General features: G+C 49.7%; 1 protein-coding gene across 3 annotated transcripts; it reads right to left on the bottom strand.

The window, feature by feature from the left end:
* Positions 1–1,064: 1,064 nt before the first annotated feature.
* On the bottom strand, positions 1,065–27,846 carry CCDC24 (coiled-coil domain containing 24). Of its 3 annotated transcripts, none has more exons than XM_083157452.1 (9): positions 27,665–27,846; positions 25,632–25,828; positions 18,569–18,750; positions 12,283–12,414; positions 11,570–11,674; positions 8,362–8,416; positions 5,366–5,435; positions 3,688–3,799; positions 1,065–3,545 (listed from the first exon to the last, which is right to left on the bottom strand). In XM_083157452.1, exons 2-9 carry the CDS (start codon positions 25,797–25,799, stop codon positions 3,110–3,112), a joined length of 1,260 nt encoding a protein of 419 aa, XP_083013578.1. In that variant the 5' UTR covers positions 25,800–25,828; positions 27,665–27,846; the 3' UTR covers positions 1,065–3,109. The 3 variants fall into 3 exon arrangements, with proteins under 3 accessions (XP_083013578.1, XP_083013577.1, XP_083013576.1); XM_083157451.1 differs by having other exon boundaries at positions 27,556–27,709; XM_083157450.1 differs by lacking the exon at positions 27,665–27,846 and adding an exon at positions 26,570–27,159.
* Positions 27,847–27,876: the final 30 nt, after the last annotated feature.

Raw genomic sequence — 27,876 nt, 5'->3', positions numbered from 1 at the left:
GCTGTACCTGGTAGTATGTGCAGGTAGTAGTATGAGGTGGGGTGTGCTTCAGATGGTCGACAGGGTCATTAGGTCGACACAAGGATTAGGTCAAAAGGCCAACATTTGTCCTGAATGTCGACAGTCACCATGGACGCTATTTTATTCTCCCACCACGCCCTAGTGGTTGGTAGGGCATGAAATACCACCTGTTGGCACGTCTCAAAAAAATAAAAAAAAACATGGAAAAACCATGTCGACCTAGTGTTTGTGTCAACCTAAGGCCTGTCAACCTTCAGTGGTCAACCCAATGTATGTCGGCATTCCTATGGTCAACCTAGTGACAGGCTATGGCAGTGGTTCCCAAACTGTTTGCAGTGGCACTCTGGGGTGCCTCAGGACACTTGCAGGGGTGCCTCAGGACACTGGCCGGGGTGCCTCAGGACACTGGCCGGGGTGCCTCAGGACACTGGCCGGGGTGCCTCAGGACACTGGCCGGGGTGCCTCAGGACACTGGCCGGGGTGCCTCAGGACACTGGCCGGGGTGCCTCAGGACACTGGCAGGGGTGCCTCAGGACACTGGCAGGGGTGCCTCAGGACACTGGCAGGGGTGCCTCAGGACACTGGCAGGGGTGCCTCAGGACACTTGCCGGGGTGCCTCAGGACACTGGCCGGGGTGCCTCAGGACACTGGCAGGGGTGCCTCAGGACACTGGCAGGGGTGCCTCAGGACACTGGCAGGGGTGCCTCAGGACACTGGCAGGGGTGCCTCAGGTAGGTGGTCCAGAAACAATTCAAATTATTTATGGTCAATGTAAGAGGCAAAACCAGTGCTTGTGGCTGCCAATTATAATATATGTGGACAAACAGAAGCAAATCCTGTCCCCCACCATATCACTGAGCATAATGATGACATTTAAACACGTTACTTCATTTAATATTTGTTTGAGAATTTTTCAAAAAGAAATGTTTGACCTAGGGGTGCCTTGATGCTCTATGGTGCCGTGATTCAAAAAAGTTTGAGAACCACTGGGCTATGGGTGAAGAATAATTTAACATAAAGACAAACACTCAACTTCAATTAAAGTTTAATTGAATAAAAACTCCAAACATACAGTACATGAAAATAAATATTTTTCTCTGCCCTTTGCATGTTATACAATGATCTTGTTTCAGTGAGACATCTTCATGTATGTACTATATGTATACTGTATCTCAATCAGATGGTGCCCTCTAGTGGTGACATTTTAGACTGCATTTAGAAATCAGTAGCAGTGACCCCAACATATATGTGCAGGATTATACCCCATTCACACCACAAATGCAGAGACAAACCCGGGAATTAAATTCCTGGGAAAAGCAGGGACATTCCCGGATTTGGACCTATTCACACATGCTTTTGAAGCAGGGACAACCCGGGTCGGCACCTTTCACACTGAACCCGGGTTTACCCTGCATTTCTATCAGAATGTCATTACAAATGGACTTTTTAGGCTCACAAAGATGAGGTCACTGGAGAGAGGGAGGGGGTAATGTCCAAGACATTGCAGGCTTTCAGGGGTTAAAATGCACTTCTGGGGTCTGTGGTGCCACAGGACATGCACACTGTCTCCCTGCACGAAATATGCTGCCCCTGGGCGTGTCTGTGAGCGTCCACCACAACAGGAAGTTGCCCTGTTAGTAAATCAGCATTAGCTGACATCAGCAGAGGCAACACAGGAAGGCGGGACATGTCCCTGCATCTTTCACACCAGCCAGTAGTCCGGGAAGGACCCGGGAGCAACCCTGCTACCAGGCAGGGTTGAATTGCCGGCGAATTAACCCGGGAATGTGTCCCTGGAACCTTTTACACCAGCACTAGTCCCGGGTTGTTCCCGGACCCAACCCGGGAATTTAAGGTGGTGTGAAAGGGGTATTAGCGTGGCCAATCCCAGGATCGGTGGGATCCCGGGATTTGGCCTAAAAAAAATGCCGGGATTTGAATCCTGGGACTGGACCTTTCCGATTCCGGGATTAGCTGCACATGCGCATGTCTAATGAGTTAACGGGCAGCGTCTGAGCGCGTACTCAAACGCTGCGCAGGAGTTCCCGATTCCCGGCCTGCAGTCTGGAGCGGGTATGGGCAGTGCGACCTCTGACCGTCACGATGCGCAGGCCGCATTATCCATAAATGCTCCAGAGTGACTCCTCACCTCTGAGTCCTGTCTGCAGCTTCGCCTGCCCGCCCACTGGACGTCACCCGCCCACTCCTGGAGGCACCACTGATGTCTGCCCTGCTCCCGGCCTCCCGCCTATGTATGTAAATTAATGTGCAGGGTGGCAGGAGTGGGGGGGACAGGGCTTGGTTTTTGCCCCTGCTCACTGCCTGTACAGCTTAGGGATGTATTCTGTATTGATGTTGTGTCCTTGCTGGCGAACAGAACAGGTAACTGGGAGGATGCGACGCAGACAGAAGGGGACGCAACACCAGAGTCCTGCACTTCATATCCCGAGATTCACAGATTACAACACACCAGAAAACAACCAATAAGAAAATGCCAACTGTGATGACAAAATGAGTATTTGCTCCAATTCTATCTATAAAAAACGTCTCACACACACTGCACCCAGAGTGTCACCTGTTGGAACCTGGCACAGGAACCACGGAGCGATACTCACAGAAACTACACCAGAGACCATCTTAGTGTACACAGCATATCTCCACACATCTGTCATTATCAGTATAGTGATCATTGTAGCACCCTGCCCCCTTCCAAACCTGTGCAGTTCCACTTTCCTACCTGGAGTGTCACTGTCTGCTTTGGTGCTTCTAGTACAGTCTGGTCTGTATTGAGATACAGACCAGACTGTGCTAGAAACAGCACAGAAGAGAGCGGCAGTTCAGGCAGGGAAGAGGAACAGGTTTGATAGATGCAGGGTGCTAGAATGAACACTATCCATGTCCCATAAGGCGTAACGCCCTGTCTGTAATAATACTCGGACAAATAACTTTCTATTCACCTGTGAAGATCTCATTTAACATGAAACAATATGACATAGTATGTTCCCGCTGTGGCTGGTGGCTGCGTGACTTGTACCCTGAATGTCACTGGTACACGAGTGCTGCCCCTGCGGGTGACCCGTTTCTGTGCTCAGGAAGGCAGCTGTGTCCTCACTCTGCGGAAGGAAGGCCCAGAGCTCCTGCTGGTCGGCCTCTGCAGGCGAGGAGGTATAGGGAGGTACACAGTATCTGATCTGGACTGAACGTTCAGGGTGGATGGTTTACCATATATGTCAGCCAGAGCTCCAGCTGGGCCCAGGCCAGAGTTATGGGATGTCCGTTCTAGGCCAGACAGGTTCATAAGTTCATGGGCAGCCTCAGGGCCTGGGAGCTTCATCAGAGATCGGGGCAAGGTAGAACTTGGGGGCCCCAGCACTGTAGAGATCTTGTTCATTTTCCCCTTGGAATCTGGAGGACATGGAGCCAAGTAGGCTTCGTATTGAGGTAATCCGGAAGAGAGTGGTATCTTTTGGGACAACCTACAGCCCTGATCCCCCGTAGAGCATCTCCTTCCATTGTCCGGTAACCTGGAGCAGAGAGGTAAGAACACTCAGTCTGATGTCTATGGGCCATGGTTCTATGTGATGGTCGTACGGCGTACAAGTCAGACAAATAAACAGGATCACCAGAACACACAGCAGTACACAGGCAGAACACGCTCACTATTACCTTGTGGGCTTTGTGCCCCTGGTAGACACCATCTTGGAGGACTGTGCAGGAGTGGCTGGCAGCTGGTCTAGTTGCAGGTCCCTCTCTATGGTTCTCCGCTCTTCCTTCAGCTCTGGAGAAGAACCCAGAATAAGTGGCTGATAATTCCGGTACTTGTGTATTTTGGCGGCGCCCATCGCATCGCATACCATAACGCATGCGATGGTATGCGATGCAACGCGATTTCGGTGGTTAGTGTATGATGGCATACAATTTTCAAATTGTATGCCATTGTACATGGCATACAATGCCATACGATGCAATTAAACATTGTATAAGCACCCTAATGGGTGCTTATACAATGTTAAGCACCCTAATGGGTGCTTACAATGTTAAATGCACCCCCACGCCACCCCCCCACTATAAACGTGAACCCGAAGCGTGGCGAGCGCAGCGAGCCCGCGAGGGGCGGCAGTACGCGTCCTACGACCTTTTCATACCCCCACTATCCACGTCGGTGTGGAGATGAGAGTAGAATAGTGCGGCGAACGCAGCGAGCCACCGAGCCCGAAGCGTGGCGAGCCCCGCGAGGGGCCGCGGATACCTGTGAAGCCCGCGAAGGGACGCGTTTACCTGTGAAGGTATCCGCGTCCGCTCGCCACGCTTCGGGCTCGGTGGCTCGCTGCGCTCGCCACACTAATCTATTCTCAACTCCACGCCGACGTGGATAGTGGGGGTATGAAAAGGTCGTAGGACGCGTACCGCTGCGCTCGCCACGCTTCGGGTTCACGTTTATTGTAGGGGGGTGGCGTGGGGGTGCATTTAACACTGTAAGCACCCATTAGGGTGCTCAAAAGCACCCTTCAGGGTGCTTATACGATTTTTCATCGTATAGGGGGTCAAAATCGCGTCGCATGCCATCGGGTACATGGCATGCGATGCGATATGATCATCGTACGATGCACAAATCGGGCACCGCCAAAATACAAGTACCATAATTCCTGTGGAGAAGGGGAAGGAGGCGGTGCGGCTACTGCACGAGATTGGCCTATTGCGGGATCAGGATTGGTGAGAATCTATAACTGCCAACTCATCACGCCACGGTATGGTGGACTCGCCTGTCAGGAAGCGTGTGCCTTGTGGATGCTGTATATAAACCCAGTGATGATGAGAACTATGCTGCCACTGCTGATTGGCTGACTGAAGATCTACTGCTCCGGCCAATAGCAATAGCTTAGCGTTGCACTACGTTATTCAGATCACGCTGCTTGTAGAGACTTTCACTTATAGATGGTGACTGTTATATAATTCTACTCGCCTGTACTGTATATCCCTGACGTGTGCACTCGCCTGTACTGTATATCCCTGACGTGTGCAGAGACTCACAGGTCGCACCTGGCTGCAGCGGTCACTGGGGGGTGACATAAGAGACCTGCACAAAGCGTGGGATCTGAGGAGACGTAGCGGCAGATGGCACCCACAGGCAATAGCCCCATTGGTTCAGCTCTGCATGGGCCGCAGATATCCTCCGTGCAGACCCCACAGCAGGAGGGAGAGCCGGGATTGTCTGCTCCTCATAACCGGACAGGAGAGTTGGGCTGTGTACATGGGGAGCCCACATTCTACCACAAGGACACTGACCAGCTAATCACTTATCAGTAGTAATGTTACCCAGTATGTCCGAGATTGTTCTCATTACCTGTCAGCGAGGGCTCAGGCAGCGGTGTCTGTGCGTCCTCTGCATCCAGATAGTCTTCCTCTAGGCAATGCTGTAATGGGAAGAGGAGGAGTCTACTAAATAAGTCCAACTATCTACACTGAGTATAGAGAGGAGAATCTACAGCTGTCAGGCAACATGTATGTGCAAAGTGCGGGCTGTCGGGGAATCTGTGTGTTATAGCATCCGGAGTGTGACTGACAGCTACAATGATCCCCAGTAACTGGGATACAGTACAGGAAACTAACAATCACTCCAGTAGGGGCTGTGTGCTGTGACATCCTGACTCTGGGTGTGACTGACAGCTACAATGATTCCCAGTAACTGGGATACAGTGCAGGGAAACTAATAATCACTCCAGTAGGGGCTGTGTGCTGTGACATCCTGACTCTGGGTGTGACTGACAGATACAATGCTCCCCAGTAACTGGGACACTGTACAGGGAAACTAATAATCCCTGCAGTAGGGGCTGTGTGCTGTGTTATCCTGACTCTGGGAGTGACTGACAGCTACAATGATCCCCAGTAACTGGGATACAGTGCAGGGAAACTAATAATCACTCCAGTAGGGGCTGTGTGCTGTGACATCCTGACTCTGGGTGTGACTGACAGCTACAATGACCCCCAGTAGCTGGGATACAGTACAGGGAAACTAATAATCCCTCCAGTAGGGGCTGTGTGCTGTGACATCCTGACTCTGGGTGTGACTGACAGCTACAATGATCCCCAGTAACTGGGATACAGTACAAAGAAACTAATAATCACTCCAATAGGGGCTGTGTGCTGTCTCATCCTGACTCTGGGAGTGACTGACAGCTACAATGATCCCCAGTAGTTGGGATACTGTACAGGGAAACTAATAATTATTCCAGTAGGGGCTGTGTGCTGTGACATCCTGACTCTGGGTGTGACTGACAGCTACAATTACCCGCAGTAACTGGGATACTGTACAGGGAAACTAATAATCATTCCAGTAGGGGCTGTGTGCTGTGACATCCTGACTCTGGGTGTGACTGACAGCTACAATGACCCCCAGTAGCTGGGATACAGTACAGGGAAACTAATAATCACTCCAGTAGGGGCTGTGTACTGTAACTCCTGACTCTGGGTGTGACTGACAGCTACAATGATCCCCAGTAACTGGGATACTGTACAGGGAAACTAATAATCCCTCCAGTAGGGGCTGTGTGCTGTGACATCCTGACTCTGGCTGTGACTGACAGCTACAATGATCCCCAGTAGCTGGGATACAGTACAGGGAAACTAATAATCACTCCAGTAGGGGCTGTGTGCTGTGACATCCTGACTCTGGGTATGACTGACAGCTACAATGATCCCCAGTAACTGGGATACAGTACAGGGAAACTAATAATCACTCCAGTAGGGGCTGTGTGCTGGAACATCCTGACTCTGTGTGGTGACTGACAGCTACAATGATCCCCAGTAACTGGGATACAGTACAGGGAAACTAATAATCACTCCAGTAGGGGCTGTGTGCTGTGACATCCTGACTCTGGGTGTGACTGACAGCTACAATGATCCCCAGTAGCTGGGATACAGTACAGGGAAACTAATAATCACTCCAGTAGGGGCTGTGTGCTGTGACATCCTGACTCTGGGAGTGACTGACAGCTACAATGGCCCCCAGTAACTTGGAAACTGTACAGGGGTTGAAATTTTGTGGCGCACTCCCAGAAAATGCTGGGGGGCCGTCCACAGACGGTGTCTGGCTGTCAATCAGTCAGTCATCGTATGGTCTGCGGTGATCACAGGCCATCGCTTGCTGTGCTCGTGCATGCATGGTCCTCAACTAATCGCCAGTGCTGCAAATTCGTAGGGACTGTATCGCCTTCTACGTGCTGTGGCATCCTGATTCTGTGTGACCAGTGTTATACTGGGGCACGGTTAAGAGGTGTGGCCAGCCAGCACAGGAGGTGTGGCCAGCCTTTAGAGACCATTGACCCAATAACAGAGTACTTGACATTAAAGAAAGTAGTGCGACTCTGCTGGGATTTCCCATGAACCCCTATGGGCCAGTGCAACAGTGAGAGATTTTCACATGTCTAAGCTTCAGTCAGTAGGGAACACCCTGATTCTCCTGACTCCTCCCTGGAGAAGGGGTAAATAATATGTTATTACAATTGATGTTATTGATGCTTTGCACCTCAATGAGCCACAGTTGCCTAATCTCCCAGATTGGACAGAAGTCCTCCAAAAATCAGGTGGCGCTCTCAGCCCCCTTAAAAAGGTAGGAAAGTCTCCCGGAGACTACCTCTCCAGCCCTGATCTCTCCTGTTATGTTGTGTGGCCAGTGGCATATTTACATATGCAGACCAGATCATGCGTGACCACTCACAGTCTCCTCCTGTGAGCCGTGCTCAGGTTATGCAGATTTCCTTGACCAGGCTGAACAGATTCAAAGACTATTCTGAGTCAGCTATAGCTCGCATAGAGTGATCAAGTGTTGAGACCAACACGGCTGGTGATTTGATGCTGGGTCTCCAGCCACAGTCCTCTGACAGCAGAATCTGCCGGCCCCTATGCTGTGACAGGAGCAGAGTGCTGCACATAATGTCACAGTGCAGCACCAGGCACCTTTCACTGAGTAGTCAGCATTTTGGTGTCGCGCATCGAAGGGTGACACCCGGGTGCATCCCGCACCTTCCAAGTGACACCACTGGTTAGAGTTAGTTGAGGGTTGGAACTGAGAAGGAGTCAGCATTTTGGTGTCGAAGGGTGACACCCGGGTTCAGCCCGCACCTTCCAAGTGACACCACTGGTTAGAGTTAGTTGAGGGTTGGAACTGAGAAGGAGTCAGCATTTTGGTGTCGAAGGGTGACACCCGGGTGCATCCCGCACCTTCCAAGTGACACCACTGGTTAGAGTTAGTTGAGGGTTGGAACTAAGAACTACTGCTCTAGATGGGACAGATATGAGAGACATGTACTTCCTCCCAAATAATAACATATGGCCACCTACCTGCAGAACCGCAATGTGTTTCTCCAGAGTCCGACACTCGTCATGGAATAGGGATCTGCAAAATATATGTTTCAGGGTCAGTGAAAATATATGTATTCTACCCAATTTCCACCCCTTTATTTTATTCTACCTGTTTACAATCCTCTTGTATTCTATTCTAACCAATTACCTCCCTCTGTTCTATTCTATGTGATTATCCCACTTTTACTATTCTACCCGATTAATCCTCCCTATTCTATTGTACACATGGGCCCTGATTCTGGTTCATTTGCAACTTCCTCATCTTTGTGGCCACCGCTACGCCAGTTACGTTCACCGCTCTGCTAAGTAAGGATTTTTGGCGAGGGAACCGTTACAAATCTGTTCTAGAGGCATTTTTTGAGGTAAAAGATGTTTACTATATTAGCAGCGCCATCGTCCCCTCACGGGCTTACTTCACTCGCCACGCTTCGGGCTCGGTGGCTCGCTTCGCTTGCCACAACTTTACTAAAGGTAATAGATGGTGGCGTGGACCCAGGGTGGTGGTGCAGCCATACAGTATGTAAGTTCCATAGCATAAGCGGTGGTCCAAAGTTGAGGAAGTACCGAAGATTCTCTCTCTTTAATGGACAAAACCATGCAACATGGTAGATGTAACATGTGCAGAGAGAGTAACATTGAGGTGGGGTTTGTACTTCAAACTGATTGCTTTATTTTGACACTGCAATATAGATGACAGTATTTACCCTGCACAGAAACAAAATAACACCCAAATCTAACTCTCTCTGCACATGTTACATCTGCCCCACCTGCAGTGCACATGTTTTTTTTGTCCATTAGAGAATTTGCTTTTGCGAGTGAACCAAAATCAGGGCCACACAACACTCCTCTATTCTATTTAAAAAAAATTACACCCCTCTTTATTCTATTGTATCCTAACAACTCTCAATTCTATTCGATCTTTCTATTGTACTGCATACATATACCAAACTCTATTCTGTTTTCTATCACACTCCCTCCCCTTTTTTATATTCTATATAGTTCAATCTCCTCTATTCTATCGGACTGCTATCCTTCTATACTATTCTGCTCAATTACCACCTATTCTTCCAGATAAAACTAATGAATATGCAAGTGCTATATCCTATAATAAGGGATCTGCAGTGATACTCGGAAGACGTTACTTGAGCTGTACACAAGGTGGCAGTTACAAGAAGTAACCAGAATACACTCAATTCTGTCCTGTCCTGAAGAAAGTTATTTGAACTGAACCTCTCATTCTATCACATTTACATACACAAATGAAGGTTTAGGGCTCTGATGGCAAGCAGTGCCGATAGCTCGCCATCAGAGTACTGCACTGCCTCCCCTTTTATAACGGCAGTGCCCGCCACAAAATGCAGCAAACCTCGCCGTTTAAGGGGATCCTTGCTGTCCACTGAGGGTGAGGATTCCAGGAAAACATTGAATATGGCGAGGGGGTTGGACGGCGAGGATTTCTTTTCCTCGCTGAAGATAAGCCATACTCACTGTATAAACACACAACCCTCCCCCATCGCTGTGGCATTGAATACATCTCTAATGTAGGGTACACACCAGAACAACCACGATCGTGCGACGATCCTGAAACTGATATTAGGAGTAGCTCTGGGGGCAGCGTGCATGTGCCTATGATGTAACATACTAAGGATCTAATTTATCATGGATCGCCAATTTGAAAAAATACAAACCGAACGATTATCGAACATCTAAGCATGAACCAGGGGAAATCGCAACAGAAAATGCATATGATTTGTAAACACAATCCCCTTGCAGTTTGACTGACAGGAAGCCGGCGTTTGGGGGGGGAGGGGGTGGAGACCTGCAGTTTGCTGGGTGTGTCCAAAAATAGTAGGTATGAACAGCAATTTTGGAGAGTGTCTGTGACATCAGCGCCGGCCTCGTTCAGCCCGACTCAGTCGCAGATTACGGAGAGCATCAAAGCTACTCAGACCTGCGCAGGCAGATGTCTAGGGAACTGTGCATGGATCTGCGAGTGGATTGCAGCTGGGGATCCATTCGCAATTTTCTCAAAGTTTTAACTTTCTGTCAACCTCCCCACAGTCAACTGCAAATTCTCCAATTAGCGATCCATCCTGAATTAGGCCTTACCACAAAATGCTATTTTGTTGCTATCACGCCACCACATTCCTGCACTATAAATGTATAATAAATTTTTTTGCTGATAAGATGGTGCCCAAATCACTGCAGGAGGGACTTGTATCGTATCCAAAACACACAAGATCTGACGCTGGGAAGATAGTCATTTTGGAATCTGAAAATGCAGGGTGATCTGAGTCCTAGCTTGGATACACTCAGAAACGGCAAGTTCAGGTGGGTTCGGTTTTTTAAAACAGCTTATCTGTAGTGATAAGAGCCAATAGCGTGTCTGAAACTGATGCGGTCACTCAAATATTGCCTGTACCTATGTTGCCTATGTTGGATTTCAGTTCTAGCTCCACATTCTGATGTCATTGTGTATTATAATGACTTCAGGTACGGAAGTAGACCAAGCATCTTAGAGCCAGTAACTCTAGAATGCAGGATGCTCTACATAAAGATACAGTGGGTAACATTAACAATAGAAACATTAACCACTTTAGTGGTATGCCCGAGCTCAGCTGCGCTGCCGCAAGGTATTAGGTACTAATATCAAGGTGTGCGCCAGTGGTGCCTGCAGCTGTGCACCACTGGCACATCACCAGCCCGGGCACCCCCCACCTCCCCTCTCATCACTCCCCCTCATCTCTCTGCTCCGGCGCTGGTACACTGGAGCAACCCTGCCGCTGCCACCGCCGCCATTATTTGCAGGGAGCAGGCTCTGGGAAGTTCGGGGCTGATCGGGAGCTCTCAGGAGTTCAGGCGTCTCAGTCCTCCCGAGCCGCCCCGAACATTACCGAGCCTGCCGCCTGTGGTCACTGCTGTGACTGGCGGCTGGGGCAACGGCAGAGGAGCTCTGGCGTACAAACGGAGGCCGGACAGGTGGGTGGGAGGTCGGCTACGCTCTGTGGTGGGTTTTGCTGGGGAAGGAAAAACCTGCCCTGGTAGGTCTGTCCTTCCCCAGCAAATCCCACCACTCAAGGGTTTAACTATGCACTGATACGACAAGTTATTATAACAATGAAATATAAAATACTTTTTGAGACTTAACAGCAAAGCTACTGGAAGTAATGGGGGTTGGAGTACTTACTGGAGGTGTAGTACGACCTCGTCAATGTCAGAAACTTTAAGCTTGTCCTTCAGTTCCTCAAGCTCTTCTCCGATGCTGGAGTCCATTGAGAGGGAGGAGAGCGGTCTGCAGATAGACATCTGAGAGTCAGCATTAAACAGCACATCACACCCTCACAACAGTATTTTAGCATCACAAGAACACATGGCAAAAATTCTGACACTGTTCCACTATGTGTGTAATGCTAGCCGCTGTGCCACCGTGTGTGTATATTTTAGTAATATAATATAATCAGAGGCGTAACTCTGGGAGGCAATGGAGTCATCTGCCGCCGGGCTCCTGCTCCCAAGGGGGCACCTCTCCTCTCCTGCCAGTTTGAATCAGTTCATTGAAAGCCATCCATTTTGCTTCTGTGGCTGACTCCCCCTCATAACATCATTTTTGCAAGTGTCAAAACCTGTATTCCTGTATTAGAACCCATGACCTGTCTTACTGGAGACAGACACCTTACTGATTGAGCTATATGGGGGGCACCAATATTTATCTTGCCTCCGGGCAACTGGGGCGAACTTACGCCACTGAATATAATTGTAACCATCATGTGTGTGTATATATAGGTAAAGCTAACCATTCCTGCACATGACAAGAAATAAACATGTGAAAAACATACATGCACGTGTCAGTAACATTTTTAGTCATGAATTGTAGTCTGTGTAAATCTCGCCCATTCTTACCGCTCATCACTTGCCGACGGTGGTCGGCTCCATCCGCTTCCCCGGGACCGCGCTCGGCTCTCCGGCCGTTCCATCCCCATCACAAAATTCACCACCTTCGGGTTATATTTCAGCAGGGCCTTGTCCTCATCCCTGTGACAATGATGATTGATCTGGTGATATATACTGTTCCACAATGTGACTGCTTGTTGGCAATACAACTATAATAATGATCAATGCCACCACATTACACACTGCTTTACAGAGAGTAGGTAATAAACCCCAACCAGAGCACCTGCAGAAAACCCAGGACAACGAACATACAAACTCCACACAGATAGATCAACAATGGGGATAGGTGTGAGAATTGATACAAAGGAAACACATTACTGTTTCTTGTAGCAACAGGACAATTGCTTTATCCTTCTACAAGATAATTACAATCATACCAAAGACAGAACACATCTTATCCTTATCCTTAACTTTCAAGCGTTCCCTGAAAACACACCTCTTCAGGCAAGCATATCATATTTAAGTTCTACATGCATAACCCTCTGAGGCACTTATGTATTATTTAGCTTCCCTTCTGGACTTGTAACTTGGTGGGACTGCTATGCCATTACTGGTGCCTGTCCTTGTGTTTCCCTCCTATGTCCCTATAGATTGTAAGCTTGCAGCAGGGCCCTCCTACCTCCAAGTCTGTCTGTTGTTACCCAGTTTGTTTTATCACTGTCTACTATCGTAAAGCGCAACAGAAACTGCTGCGCTATATAAGCAACTGTAAATAAATAAATAAATAAATAAATAAATTATCCTGGGCGTCTCAGTCAGTGAATTAAATCTACCTGGTTTAATTACAACCAGCAAGAGGATAAAGAGATTAGACGTTGGTAAAGTCGTTAAATCCGTCACATGATTACTTAATTGATATCCTGCAACTACAAACTAATTATTTAGATCCTACTCCAGCTATTGGCTATTCGGGTCAAATGGCAGGTATAAAACTTCTTGGTGTAACAAAAAGAAAAGAAAATCACTGAAATTCTTCTAAAAAAAAAAAAAAAAAAAAAGCATTTAAAAAAACCACTGAAATGAATCCTAGGAGGGATGTACAGTAGCTGTATGCCCGCTGGTGGTAAAAGGATGCCATATACCGCTATACACATGCCGCACATCAGGAACCATCCTAATAACACCATGTGCATTTCTAAAACAACCAACATTCCTGATTGGTGGATATCTCTGGCTATTGACAGCACTAACTGGCCCCAAGCGACTTGGTTGTTTGGCCAAAGCACAGTTGGATTTGTCCAATAGGGCCACACACATCCCCCAAATTATTTATTTAGTACCAGTTATTTATATAGCACACACATATTACGCAGCACTTTATAGAGAATATTTGCCCATACACAGTAGTCCCTGCCCCAGTGGAGCTTACAATCTATATTCCCTACCACATGTACATGCACACACAGACATTCTAGGGTAAATTTTGTGGGAGCCAATTAACCATACCAGTATATTTTTGAATTGTGGGAGGAAACCAGAGCACCCAGAAGAAAATTCGGTACTTGTGAGTTATCCGGGCGTCCGATTTTTTGATTGTATGCCTTAAGTTAAGGCATACAATCAGATGCGATGCGATGCGATATCGCATCGCATCGCATGCGACCATCGGATGCGATGACCCGATTTTTCCATAGGAATCAATGTTAAAATGATTCCTATGGAAAAAGGGGTCCTTTTCATACCCCTACTATCCAAGTGGGCATGGAGTTGGATATAAACCTGTGGCGAGCGTAGCGAGCCACCGAGCCCGAAGCGTGGCGAGCGTAGCGAGCCCCGCGAGGGGACGGTATTCTGTGTCCGCTCGCCACGCTTCGGGCTCGGTGGCTCGCTACGCTCGCCACAGGTTTATATCCAACTCCATGCCCACTTGGATAGTAGGGGTATGAAAAGAACCCCTTTTTCCCATTGAATTCCATGTTAAAATGGACTCAGTCCATTTTAACATTGATTCCTATGGAAAAATCGGGTCATCGCATCGCATCGCATCGCATCCGATGGTCGCATGCGATGCGATGCGATGTGCCCGATCCGACCCGATTTACAAATCGGACGCCCGGATAACTCACAAGTACCGAAAATTCCCACATGCACAGAGAGAATATACAAACTCCACACAGCAAAGGCCACGGCGGGAATTAAACCCATGACTTCAGTTCCCTGAGCGGCTGGCGGCTCCTGCCAGCATCTGCAATCTGAGTGCGGCATCGAATCATCATCACAGCGACAGCATATCAACCATGTTGCGGCCAGGCTCGGATACAGAGGGGGGCGAAAGGGGCGATTGCTCCCAGCCCCCCCCCCCAGGCTATAAAACGCCTACTGTCAGCCAGGACAAACAAACACTCTCTGAAGTCCTGCTACGCTACCTCCTCCCTGCCTGTCCCTGGCCAGCTTCTAGGTTTGTCAGTGGAGTGAGCTCCCAGACGCAGGTAACATTAGATGCCTCTACTGCAATTAATCAACATCATTTGTTGAGTTAAGGCCCCCATACACTATGCGATTTGGTCCCGATTTCAACCGATTCAGATGGATCGGGCAGTGAAATCGGGCCAAATCGCAGGTATAGACACCCGGTCCGACCCAATGCGCGGTCCCGTGCGCATCGGGTCAGAGTCGGGAGGTCGGACCGGCTGCACATAAGATTTGCTAAATCTTATGTGCAGCCGGGCAGGGAACACAGGCGGCGGATGCTGGTGAGGGAGATGGACAAGGTGAACCGGAGCAGGGAGCTGTCAATGCTCCATCCGGTAGAGGGAGCAGGGGGGGGGGACGCTTCTAGTAGCGCAGAGGCAGCGGACGCTGCAGGGGACACAGGCGGCAGTAACGTAGAGGCGGGAGGGGGAGCCGAGAGCTGTCAGCGCTGAAGAAAAAAAAAGCCCATACAATGAATGGGCAGACTGTGATTGGCTGAGCGCTCTCTCAGCCAGTCAGCAATTGGCTGAGAGAGCACTCAGCCAATCACAGGCCGCCCATTCATTGTATGGGCTTTTTTTTTTCTCCAGCGCTGACAGCTCCCGGCTCCCCCTGCCTGCCTCTACGTTACTGCTGCCTGTGTCCCCCGCAGCGTCCGCTGCCTCTGGGCTACTAGCAGCGCCCCCCAGCCACCTCGCAGCGTCCTCCACCCGCCACCTGGATGTCCCTTGCCCCCCTGCTCCCTCCACCTTGTAGCTCCCCGGGAGTTGCAAATGATACATCGCATGCGATGTATCATTTGCAAAACTTGGCACATCAGTGCCTAATCGTGTGTCCCCCTCCCGGGGAGCTGCAGGGGGAAATCAGGTCCGACTTGTCCTTAGGACAAGTCGGACTAATGTATGGGGGCCTTAAGACTGCTTTCATCTTCTCAGCATCTCCAGTCCACAGTGCTGATAAGAGGAACTCAGGAAGTTTGCCAGCACAGTAACAATACTTTGCATAACACTAAAACTGCGTGGGGAGTCGGGACAAGGGGCAGGGTCAAGATTAAACAGTAAAACTGCCCCCATAGAAGAAAAGTTTAGATCTGCCCCTGGTTGCAGCTAAGGGGGGAGCTGCAAGCGTTCAAGCAGGAATCATTCTGCACATGCGTAGACCCACAAACATTGTAACAGTAAGAAAACCATCAGGCTTATGTACTAATTACGTTTCCATTTCCATTTCCAATATTGCACCCATTACAAACCATGTGACCACCTCAGGATCTGTAACTGGTGTTGTATCTTTCAGCACGAGAGGCTTCCGCAAAACATTTACAGCTATTGCTGATTAGTTGCGCCCAGCTAGAGGAATTATGACCCTCTCCTCCTTTAGAGGCTTTCTTGCAAGAACTCCCAACATTTTAATTTTCAAGGTTGTGAGGAAGTTAGTATTAAGGAGATTCCTATGTTAGAAGAAGTGAGGAGGTTCCTAAGTTAGTATTAAGGAGATTCCTGAATTAGAAGTGAGGAGATTCCTAAGCTAGGTGTGAATGTTCCTATGTTAGATGTGAGAAGATTCCTCCTGTACATTAGAAGTGAGGAGGTTCTTAAGCTAGGTGTGGAGGTTCTTAGGTTAGATGTGAGGAGAATCCCATGTTAGAAGTGAGGAGATTCCCATGTTAGAAGTGAGGAGGTTCCCATGTTAGAAGTGAGGAGGTTCCTATGTTAGAAGTGAGGAGGTTCCTATGTTAGAAGTGAGGAGGTTCCTATGTTAGAAGTGAGGAGGTTCCTATGTTAGAAGTGAGGAGGTTCCTATGTTAGAAGTGAGGAGGTTCCTATTTTAGAAGTGAGGCGGTTCCTATTTTAGAAGTGAGGAGGTTCCTATTTTAGAAGTGAGGAGGTTCCTATTTTAGAAGTGAGGAGGTTCCTATTTTAGAAGTGAGGAGGTTCCTATTTTAGAAGTGAGGAGGTTCCTATTTTAGAAGTGAGGAGGTTCCTATGTTAGAAGTGAGGAGGTTCCTATGTTAGAAGTGAGGAGGTTCCTATGTTAGAAGTGAGGAGGTTCCTATGTTAGAAGTGAGGAGGTTCCTAGGCTAGGTGTGGAGGTTCCTAGGCTAGATGTGAGGAGATTCCCATGTTAGAAGTGATGAGGTTCCTAAGCTAGGTGTGGAGGTTCCTAGGTTAGATGTGAGGAGATGCCTTCTGTATATTAGAAGTGAGGAGGTTCCTAAGCTAGGTGTGGAGGTTCCTAGGTTAGATGTTAGGAGATTCCTCCTGTATATTAGAAGTGAGGAGGTTCCTAGGTTAGATGTGAGGAGATTCCCATGTTAGAAGTGAGGAGGTTCCTAAGCTAGCTGTGGAGGTTCCTAGGTTAGAAGTGAGGAGATTCCTCCTGTACATTAGAAGTGAGGAGGTTCCCAAGCTAGGTGTGGAGGTTCCTAGGATAGATGTGAGGAGATTCCCATGTTAGAAGTGAGGAGGTTCCTAGGTTGGATGTGAGGATATTCCTATGTTAGAAGTGAGGAGGTTCCTAGGCTAGGTGTGGAGGTTCCTAGGTTAGATGTGAGGAGATTCCTCCTGTACATTAGAAGTTAGGAGGTTCCTAAGCTAGGTGTGGAGGTTCCTACAGTAGGTTAGATGTGAGGAGATTCCTATGTTAGAAGTGAGGAGGTCCCTAAGCTAGGTGAGGAGTTTCCTAGGTCAGATGTGAGGAGATTCCTCCTGTACATTAGAATTGAGGAGGTTCCTAATTTAGAAGTAAGTGAGGTGGTTCCTAAGTTAGTATTGAGGAGATTCCTATGTTAGAAGTGAGAAGGATCCACACTGTGGGCTTAATACCGCATGGCATATATTATACAGCATCACGGTTATCTCCGCGGTTCCTTGGCATGGTGATGCCCTGAACCTGTTCTGGGTCTCCCATCCTGGTGCTCGAGGTGACTGTGTCCTGGCAGTGTGTAGTCCTGGCTACAGAGGTAAAGATGGAACAGCAGAGATAACCACGGTGCAGTATAATGTATACTATGTGGTAATAAGCCCATAGAGATTCATACATCTCAGTCGCTGCAGTCAGGAGGATTGTCAGATGCTGGGCCGCCTTCATGGTGTAGCTCAGTGGTTCCCAACCCTGGTCCTCAAGTACCCCCAACAGTGCACGTTTTCCAGGTCACCCGGCAGGTGCACTCATTATTCAGGCACATTTGAAAAGATCCACAGGTGGAGCTAATTATAGCACTTCTGATTCTGTGTGGAGACCTGCAAAACATGCACTGTTGGGGGTACTTGAGGACCAGGGTAGGGAACCACTGGTGTAGCTGATCCGTGAAGGCGACCCAGTGTAATGACATCTGTGTGACACATGATGTAATGCTATAATGACATGGACTGAAAGGAATCTCTGTGAAGCAGAACGCAGCACTGAGGAGGAGAGCGAGAGGTTAGAGCGACAGAGGGAGGAAGCAGGAAGGAATTATGTGGGAGTGGTGCATTCCCTGTCTATAGCAAAGGGCCACAGGAATCTGTTACAGTATACAGTAACTATGTAACGATGGGCACCCTGTACTCGCGCTATACATGAGACATACAGCAGGGGCACATGCTAGAGAATTACCCCCACTGTTAGCTACAGCATCAGTCAGGCACCGCAGGCTACTATTATAGGCCTAATGGTGACTGTCCATTACTCAGAGCAGACACAACAGAGGCTGACAGTGAGGAGAACGTCTATAGCAGCTAATGGGGGACAAGTCTGCACATGGGAAATCCACATACAGAGTGCGCGCATGAGTATGAGTCTGAGTCTCTGATTGGTCCACAAGCAACAGGCAGGACACACTCACAGTCCTTGGTGCCGAGCTTTCCTCCTCACGCTGAGCAGTAACATCCGGATCTCCTGTCTCACCATGTCCTTTATTACAGGTGGATCGGCCAGGACGGACCTGCTGCTGCTGCTGAGGGGTCTGTGGTGGCAGGATGGGCTCATGGACCTGATCTCTCGCCACAGCTCCAGGAGGACCTCGATCTGTAGACAGGAGGTGGGAGAGGGAATGAAAGGGTGGTAACACAGAGGGAGAAGCAATGACACGGTGACAATACAAACATTCATCATTACATTTCTGGGGTTTTACCATAGGGGTGGATGCATGGATTGTAAAAACATTGCAAGTGGAGGTATCTGTAAAATCGAAGCATTGACAATGAGCAATAAGGGAATATGTGGAATATAAGCTCCGCACACACACGAGCCGATGTGTACGGAGTGATAGCAGCAGTGTTCTCGTCTGAACTCCCAGGAAAGTGATATCGAATGGAAACACAGAATTATTCATTAACGATATTCTTCAGTGACATCACCGACCCCTGCAGACAGCGTGCCTTGTTGGTGATATAGCCAACATTGGGCATGCTGCACAGACGAGGGGGGGTTGTTGTTAACAATGTGCAGGAGCTTTGTCAGTTGTTTTGTCTCCTCCATGGCAGGGGCCATTTTGTTGAGGACATTATAGAGATACACTCATCCATAGCTGCTGGAGGTGGCCCGGCACCTGTCTGGTGAGGCCCAGGACTAAAGTTATGGTACTCTTTACCTAGAAGGGCGCCCGTCGTGGTGATCGCGGGTACATTTATGTGTGGCCGCGACGCGACCGACGCGATGCCCGCGATTTCCCATTGAAACCCATGTTAAACATGGAAATCGCGTTGGTCGCGTCGCGGCCGGCCATAAATGTACCCGCGATGCCCGCGACGCGATGCTCCCGATTTGCCATAGGAATCAATGTTAAAAGGCCCGATGGACACGATTTTACTGTTAAATGCCTCAATGGACCCGATTTGGCCATAGGAAACAAAGTTAAATGGGCCACAGAGCCCAAATAAGCACAATTAACCCTTAAATGTCCCCCCAAATTTTTAACGCCACCCCACGATCCACGCCAACCCGAAGCGTGGCGAGCGCAGCGAGCCCGCGAGGGGCGGCGGTACGCGTCCTCCGACCTTTTCATGCCCTACTATCCACTAGGGCGTGGAGTGAGAATAGAATAGTGTGGCGAGCGCAGCGAGCCACCGAGCCCGAAGCGTGGCGAGCGCAGCGAGCCCCGCGAGGGGACGCGGATACCTTCACAGTTATACGCGTCCCCTCGCGGGCTTCACAGGTGTCCGTGGCGACGCGGACACCTGTGAAGCCCGCGAGGGGACGCGTTTACCTGTGAAGGTATCCGCGTCCGCTCGCCACGCTTCGGGCTCGGTGGCTCGCCACACTATTCTATTCTCACTCCACGCCCTAGTGGATAGTAGGGCATGAAAAGGTCAGAGGACGCGTACCGCCGCCCCTCGCGGGCTCGCTGCGCTCGCCACGCTTCGGGTTGGCGTGGATCGTGGGGTGGCGTTAAAAATGTAAGGGTTAATTGTGCCTATTTGGGCTCTGTAGCCCATTTAACATTGATTCCTATGGCCAAATCGCGGCCATTGAGGCATTTTACATGAAAATCGCGCTCAATCAGCCTTTTTAACATTGTTCCCTATGGGAAAATCGCGGTCATCGCGGGTAGCAGATTTTTATGTACCCGCGATTTACCCGCGATGCCCGCGATTTTTACCCCCGACGCCCGCGATTTCAATCGCTGGCGCCCTTCTAGGTAAAGAGTACCGTTTCTGCAGTACCCCCATAATGGTGGCCCTGAATACATCTCATATAGGGAGAAATTGCTATTGACATAAACTGTTAAGGTCCCCACACACTCACATGCCCCCCCAGTGACACAAAAGGGGCGTGTCTAGAGATCACAGTATTGCCATAAAGCCATGTCCCATTTCCCGAATGCCACGCCCCTTTTTGTGCATGAGATTCCTGCGGAGCAAACGTCAGGTGTCGGGAGGTATGGTGGTGGCACTTGTCAATTATCGGTTTTAATAACTGTCACTTGAAGCCTCCCTCCTCTTTCAGGCCCGGCATCTCCTGACCAGCTGTTTGCTGTCGCTGATATCTATACAACATCCATGAATAGAAAGCTCTGCGTTATTCAGTCATTTCAAAATGCTGACATAATAGGGAATCAAGCCCATCGGCACAAGAATTGATTCTGTTTATATTTTTTAGGGTAATCTTCATTCTTATGCAGTATCAAATAGCTCAACGGGTTTGAATCCTGGGTACAGCAGTGTATCGGAATGTGTGATTTACTAAAGGGTATTGTAACTGCATAAGAAGAAGAAAAAAAATAAAGGAGTGTTTCCAAATCCATTTTCTTGCAGTGTTCTATAATGTGTGAGGATGTTTTATGTGGGACGGGATTTCTCTGCGATCAGTTTTGTCATCCCCATTCCAGCAAGGACAATTCCCTATTGGAAAAAACACCATGGGGCGAAATGTAATAGGTTGAGATTTTTAGACTTTTGCGATTTTTGGTCAAAATCGGCCAAAATCGCATTTTTTCTAAAAATCGCACATGTAATAGGGTGCGAGTCGCGGGAAAAATCGCAATTTTTTCCCGCGAATGCGAACATTTTAAAGATGCGATTTTCAGTCACACTGAAAATCGCATCCAGATGTTTTCCCATTGTAAACTATAGAACTCGCATATGTAATAGGATGCAAGTTCTAAAGTCGCATATGGGACCTTACCAAAAACCGCAAAAAAAATAGACCAGCTTCTTGCTGGCGATTTTTACAGAACCATGCACAAATCTTTGTGATCTGTGCATGGTTCTGTCCAAAAAAAAGGCTAAAAGTTAAAGTAAAAAAAAAAAAAACGGCGTGGGGTCCCCCCTCCTGAGCATAACCAGCCCCGGGCTCAAAGAGCTGGTCCTGGTATCATAAAATCAAAGGAACAATCAAGTTGGGGTTCCCTGGATTTTATAAGACCAGCACCAGGCTCAAGGGCCGGTCCTGGTTCCCAAAATACGGGGGACAAAATGACTGGGGGTCCCCCGTATTACAAGAACCAGCACCGGGCCCAACCAGCCAGCAGGGTAATGCCACAGCCAGGGGGAGACTTTTTATACAAGTCCCCTCGGCCAAAGCATTCAGCCCTCTGACCGGTCAGCATGGGCAGGGGCCCTGGGGGAGTGGGGACCCCCCCAAAGAAGGGGTCCCCCCCCCCTCCAGAACTTACCTGCCCATGCTGAAGCCCGGGGCTGTCCTCGATGCCCCTGGGCGGTGGGCATCGAGCTGATTAATGGTGTAAAAAAATAGATAAAATCCTATTGTGTATTGCTGTGGAACTATGAGTCCCAGCAAGCCTGCACCACATGCAGGGACTTGGAGAACCACAAGTCCCAGCATGTGGGGCAATAAAGGGCCCGCTGGGACTAGTAGTCCCACAGTACTACAAATAGTTAAATAAAAACACACACACACACAGACAGTACAACTTTAATACACACCAAGCCCATTCATCCAATACTCACCTATGTTGACACAAAGCTTCGGTCCCCTTGTCCAGTAGAATCCAGAGGGGAGGCTGTGGAGAGAAATCATACTCACCACAGACGTCTTCAGCGCTTCCCCGGGAGCCCTGCAGCATTTTTCCCCACGATCGCCGTCCTCCGGTCTTCTGTTTACATCTGGGGCTCTGCCCCCCGACCGGGACTTAGGCCCGCCCATCAGCCAATCATGGTCCTTGAAAACCAGCATGCCGGGTCATGATTGGCTGATGGGTGGGCCTAAGTCCCGCTCGGGTATAAAAAGTCTCCCCCCAGCTGTGGCATTACCCTGCTGGCTGGTCCGGTGCTGGTTCTTGTAATACGGGGGACCCCCAGTCATTTTGTCCCCCGTATTTTGGGAACCAGGACCGGCCCTTGAGCCTGGTGCTGGTTTTATAAAATCCAGAGAACCCCAACTTGATTGTTTCTTTGATTTTGTGATACCAGGACCAGCTCTTTGAGCCCGGGGCTGGTTATGCTCAGGAGGGGGGACCCCACGCCGTTTTTTTTTTAATTTGATTTTTTTTACCCAAAATCGCATATATGAAAATGCGCACATTTTCATGACTGAAAATCGCCCGAAATCGCGGCAAATCGCATTTTTTGATGCTAATTCGCATCTCATTACATAAGCGAATTCGCGGCAAAAAAACGCGATTTTTAAAGGTGCGATTTCTGGCGAGTTTGGAACTCGTCCAAAAATCGCAACCTATTACATTTCGCCCCAGGTCTCCTTTTGACACCAAAAAGTCTTGTCACGGCTCAGCACAACAATCGGGCTAATTCAGACCTGATCGCACTGCTGCGAATTGGAACGACCAGCGTTCAGCTAAGCCGCCTCGCAGCTAGAGCGAAATCCTACCTTGTGAATGAATGTGCTCGCTGTGCAAATGGATGTGTACGGCTACAAATGTATTCACAACCGAGTGAATATAGTGGGATAGGCATATGAATATCCTTACAAAGAAATAAGGATTAAAAAGGGTTGAGTTTACCTGAAGGGTAAAAAAGGGGCAGACTAGATGGGCCAAATGGTTCTTATCTGCCGTCACATTCTATGTTTCTAATATGTCCAAAACCCATAGTAACAGGCTCAACGTCTAATGATTATTACACAAGAATAGCCAGGGACTTACTCTGCACTGCAATAACAAAAAGGCATATCCGGCCTGGATCGGACGTCACACACCCTCCCCTAATACAGACATATCCGGCCTGGAGCTGACGTCACACACCCTCCCCTAATACAGGCATATCCGGCTGGAGCGGTCGTCACACACCCTCCCCTAATACAGGCATATCCGGGCTGGAGCTGACGTCACACACCCTCCCCTAATACAGGCATATCCGGGCTGGAGCGGACGTCACACACCCTCCCCTATTACAGGCATATCTGGGCTGGAGCTGACGTCACACACCCTCCCCTAATACAGGCATATCCGGGCTGGAGCTGACGTCACACACCCTCCCCTAATACAGGCATATCCGGGCTGGAGCTGACGTCACACACCCTCCCCTAATACAGGCATATGCGGGCTGAAGCTGACGTCACACACCTTCCCCTTTACCGCACAACCAAGCCTAGTGGTTTCCCGGACACCCCCAGCACTTCCTGGACACGCCTGCATTCTCCCTGATGCTCCCGTCATTTTCTAGGCACTCACAGCAAATGCCCTGTTCCCACCCCCACATGCCCATTTCCTGCCAATCACTTTGTGACTCACAAAAGTAGCAGTCTCTCATTGCAGAATGGCCTCGCACATGCCTACTACTGGCCACATGCATGCGCAGAGTATCGATAATCGGCCTCCGTGTAAATTTGTGGCCGTGTGATCAGGGTCTGATTTATCTCCAAAGTCATCTGGGCAGACCATGTACATGGACAAATGCATACCTAGAGATTCTGCATTCACTGTGCCTCCAGCAGGGGGCGCAATGAGCACTGATGTATGGGGAGTAACAGGGTTGCCCACCAGCACCAATACCAGCCGCTAGCTGTTTCTGACGGCCAGGATCATCAGAGCCTGTCATTGGTGCAGAGCAGGTTTGGGTTTCTCAGGTGGGGCTCCAGACCAGCTCTGCTACCTGCAATGTCCCTGCCCACAGCTCACCTAACTCCGCTGTTTCCCTTGGTTGGATCTTCAATGAGCTTTGCTTAGTCCCTGAAGGAGGCAACGTGATTAACATGGGAGCACAGTATCTCAGTGACCTCAACTGCAGTGCAGAGTAATCAAGGCCCATTAGACGTTCCTCAGCAGCTCCTGAGCCCTTCACCAGATGGCTGTCTGAGCCCTTGGCAATCTATGCCTCTAACCCACTTGTCACATGTGCCTCTGTCCCCTCCCTGATATGCATCTCTCTGTCCATCATCATCTGTGTGCCTCTTCCCTTATCTCCATCTGTGCCTCTGCCCATGCTCCCCATGTCTACCTGAACACTCCTACATCTGTGCCTCTGCCCTCATTACCATGTGTGTCTCTGACGACGTCCCCATCTACACCTGGGATCAGAAGTATTAATAACTAATGCTGCTTGCTTTCACACCGCAAAACCTGCTCAGACCAGGTATTTAAAACGGGTCAGAACAAGTTTAACCCCTTTCACACCGCATGTAAATACCTGGTCTAAAGCAGGTTTGCGTTGTGAAAGCTATAGTGAAAAGCGGTAAAGGGTAAAGCCCCCCCCCCCTACCTACTATGCTCGGAGAGACGGCGCTGAGACACAGGCAGCAGCAGCGCAGGGTGTGCTGATGATGAGGGGGACAGAGAGCAGGCAGCCAGCGGTGCAGCTGATGGAGAGCGGGCAGGGGGGCGCATGGTGAGGTGATGGGGGGCATCACCTCACCATACGCCCCCCTGCCCGCTCTCCATCAGCTGCACCGCTGGCTGCTCTCCGTCCCTCTCATCAGCACACCCTGCGCTGCTGCTGCTGCTGCTGCTTCCAATGTCGGACTGTCTCTCAGCACCGTCTCTCCCACCACCACCCCACCGCAGAGGCAGCAGTTTTTTTGGAAACGGTGAAAATCATTCCCTGCATCCTCTCCACCCTGCCACTCTACTGTGTTGGGAGACCCCCTGTCACCCCCCCCCCCCCCGTCTCTATCTCCCTAGCCCCACAGGCCGCAGAATAAACGCTGTGTGCATGCGCCTATTCTGCAGCCTGAGGGGCTGGGGACATAGCCAGCAGCTCAGAGAGCCACTAGCCATGCCCTCACAGTGGCAAAAATTGGGCGTGCCCTCGTTGAAATAGGCCACACCCCCATATTGATAGGTCACGCCCCCAAAAAATGGTGCGCGCCTGAGGCGCGCAACAACACCCCCCCCCCCCCCCCATTAGGGCTGCTTCAAGATATTTCCCGGGCTGGTTTTAATTCCCAATCCGCCCCTGCCCTAACAGGTGGCATCTGTACCATGAGAAGATAACAAAGATTACAGAAGTCTGCTGTATGCACTTGCCGCATATGTCCACAGCAGCCACACTTACCTCTGCATAAAGGTCCAGACTCAGGTCAACAGTGGCCTCTCCCAGAATCCTCTTGATCTCAGCCCTCTCACTATTTGGCACCAGATCCTCCACCATTCTCCAGAGTGAGGGTGGAGGATCAAAAAGTTCTCCATAGCCACTGTCCTGGTCACTGAGAGGCTGCAACATCCCAGTCTCGGCCTTCACCTCAAAGAAACCTTGAGTGAAAGAAGGAAGGCTGAATTACTGGTATATCGACAAGAAGACTGGTACAACTGGGTGTAGAGCAATAGTAAGAGGCGTATAAGTCCTTGCACCAAGGACTTATAGGTATACCAGGAGGTGGCGGCAGCCTCCTCTAGCATCCTCAAAAACGGTCTGCTGTTAGGGGCAGCCATTTTGTGAGGGTTATTTCCAATAGCAGGAACCAGCCAGGAGGAGATCCGGGACCGCAGACAAGTAGATCTGGACACTCCACATTACACCCCGTCACACAAATGCTGGGCACTCCACATTTCACCCCGTCACACACATGCTGGGCACTCCACATTACACCCCGTCACCAAGGCCACAAGAGAAATCCTGGGCCCCTGTACAACAACTTCCCGAGGGCCCCATGGACAGAGCTCCCCGCACATTCTGCCACCTCTAGCTCCCCCCCAAGTCATTGCTAGGTCTGAGGATCCGTTGTTCCACCACTGCTTCCAAGGTGCATACAGGGACAGTGTGCGCCGAAGGCATGCACCAAATATGTATACCTTTATGCCTATTACACATGCCATAATGCCCGTTACATGTTATGCCACACACCATAATATCTATTACATATTTTACCACATGCCGCAATGCCCATTACATGTTATTCCACACACCGTAATGCTCATTTCATATTATATCACATAGTGTAATGCCTATTACATATAATACCACACATATTATACCACATAAGTTCCGCTTACCTACATGCTCATTGCTATAGGTTTCATGCTTGATGCCAGGGGTTAATATGCTATGCCAGGGGCTAACATGCTCAGCCATGGGGTTAACATTGCTTGTTACCATGGAGTTAAATGCTCTGCCAGGGGTTAAAATACTCATTTCCATGGAGTTACATGCTGACTTCCAGATTTGGATCTCAGAAGGACCTCTGTGATGCTGCTGCCCCTGCCCCGCTAAAGAGCTGACTCCCGCGCTCTCACACCCAGTGCACCAGCCACCAGAAAAAACTGTGTGTGTCCAGACCCGGGCCCCACTGACATCCCCAGGCCCCGGTAAACTGTACCTTCCCCCCTCTCGGCTGCCCTGCTCGTCACACACGTTTGGCACTACCTATTACACCCGTCACACACAAGTAGGAGTTTCCATCCTTTGTCAGCCCCCTCACTTCTGTCTGACCAGGACACCACTATTTAACTACAGTCCCACATACAGTGGGTATACACTACCCTAGTCCTCGAGAGCTACCAACAGTGCATGTTTTGCAGGTCTCCTCACAGAATCACAAGTGAGCTAATTAGCTCCATCTGTGGATCTTTTAAAATGTGTTAGTGATTAATGAGTGCAGCTGTGCAGCAGCTAGGTTGTCTGGGAAATGTGCACTGTTGGTAGCTCTCGAGGGCTAGGGCTGGCTACCATTGCACTAGTATATATCAGGGTTGCCTACCTGACCCTCTCCATGAGGAAGACAATACTCTGTTCCTGGACTTCCCTGGTAATGTAGGATTGCCATCACCTGTGGTGAAACACCTTTCTTATCAATTACCTAGCTCCCCACAGGTGCTGGCAATCCTACATTACCAGGGAAGTCCAGGAGCAGAGCATCTTCTCCCTCATGGAGAGGGTCCGGTAGGCAACCCAGGTGTATATGATGAGGTTACTGGGGGTGAGAGAGTCCCCGTTACACGGTCACATGACATGACCCAATGTCTGCGCCCTGCTCACATACCTCCCGCTTCCGGGTCCCGTATCTAGGCAAACACTGCGCGTTGCTTGGGAGAAGTTTTGGCCGCACCTCCCATCGCGATACAGAGTGACCAGGGCCCGTTACTACTTACAGCAGCGACGTCACTGGATGACATTTTAAGGCGGCGATGTGCAAACACTGAGGGACCTGCCAGCGTTCACTACATCCCCGGGATTATGAGAGAGCCGGACCGGCTCCCTGCAGAGACGCCACCTCACGGCCAGCGGCAGCAGAGGTCGCTGCAGGTCCCTCAGTGTTTGCACATCGCCGCCCTAAAATGTTATCCAGTGACGTCGCTGCTGT

The sequence above is a fragment of the Crinia signifera genome, chromosome 8, assembly GCF_055691185.1.
Source record: "Crinia signifera chromosome 8, ASM5569118v1, whole genome shotgun sequence".
In the NCBI taxonomy this organism is placed as follows: Eukaryota; Metazoa; Chordata; class Amphibia; order Anura; family Myobatrachidae; genus Crinia; species Crinia signifera.
Note: the sequence above shows the minus strand (reverse complement) of the source record. Positions and strands in the feature narration are given on the sequence as shown.

Bases quoted from the DNA above. Each gene is read 5' to 3' on its own strand.
- CCDC24 (XM_083157450.1), bottom strand. From the start codon at position 26,714: ATGGAAATGAGTATTTTAACCCCTGGCAGAGCATTTAACTCCATGGTA. The intron at 12,415-18,568 runs GTGAGTGTGTCC...TCATTGTCACAG, and splicing joins AAAGCTCGGCACCAAGGACT to GGATGAGGACAAGGCCCTGC. The intron at 8,417-11,569 runs GTAAGTACTCCA...TATATTTTGCAG, and splicing joins GAGGTCGTACTACACCTCCA to ATCCCTATTCCATGACGAGT.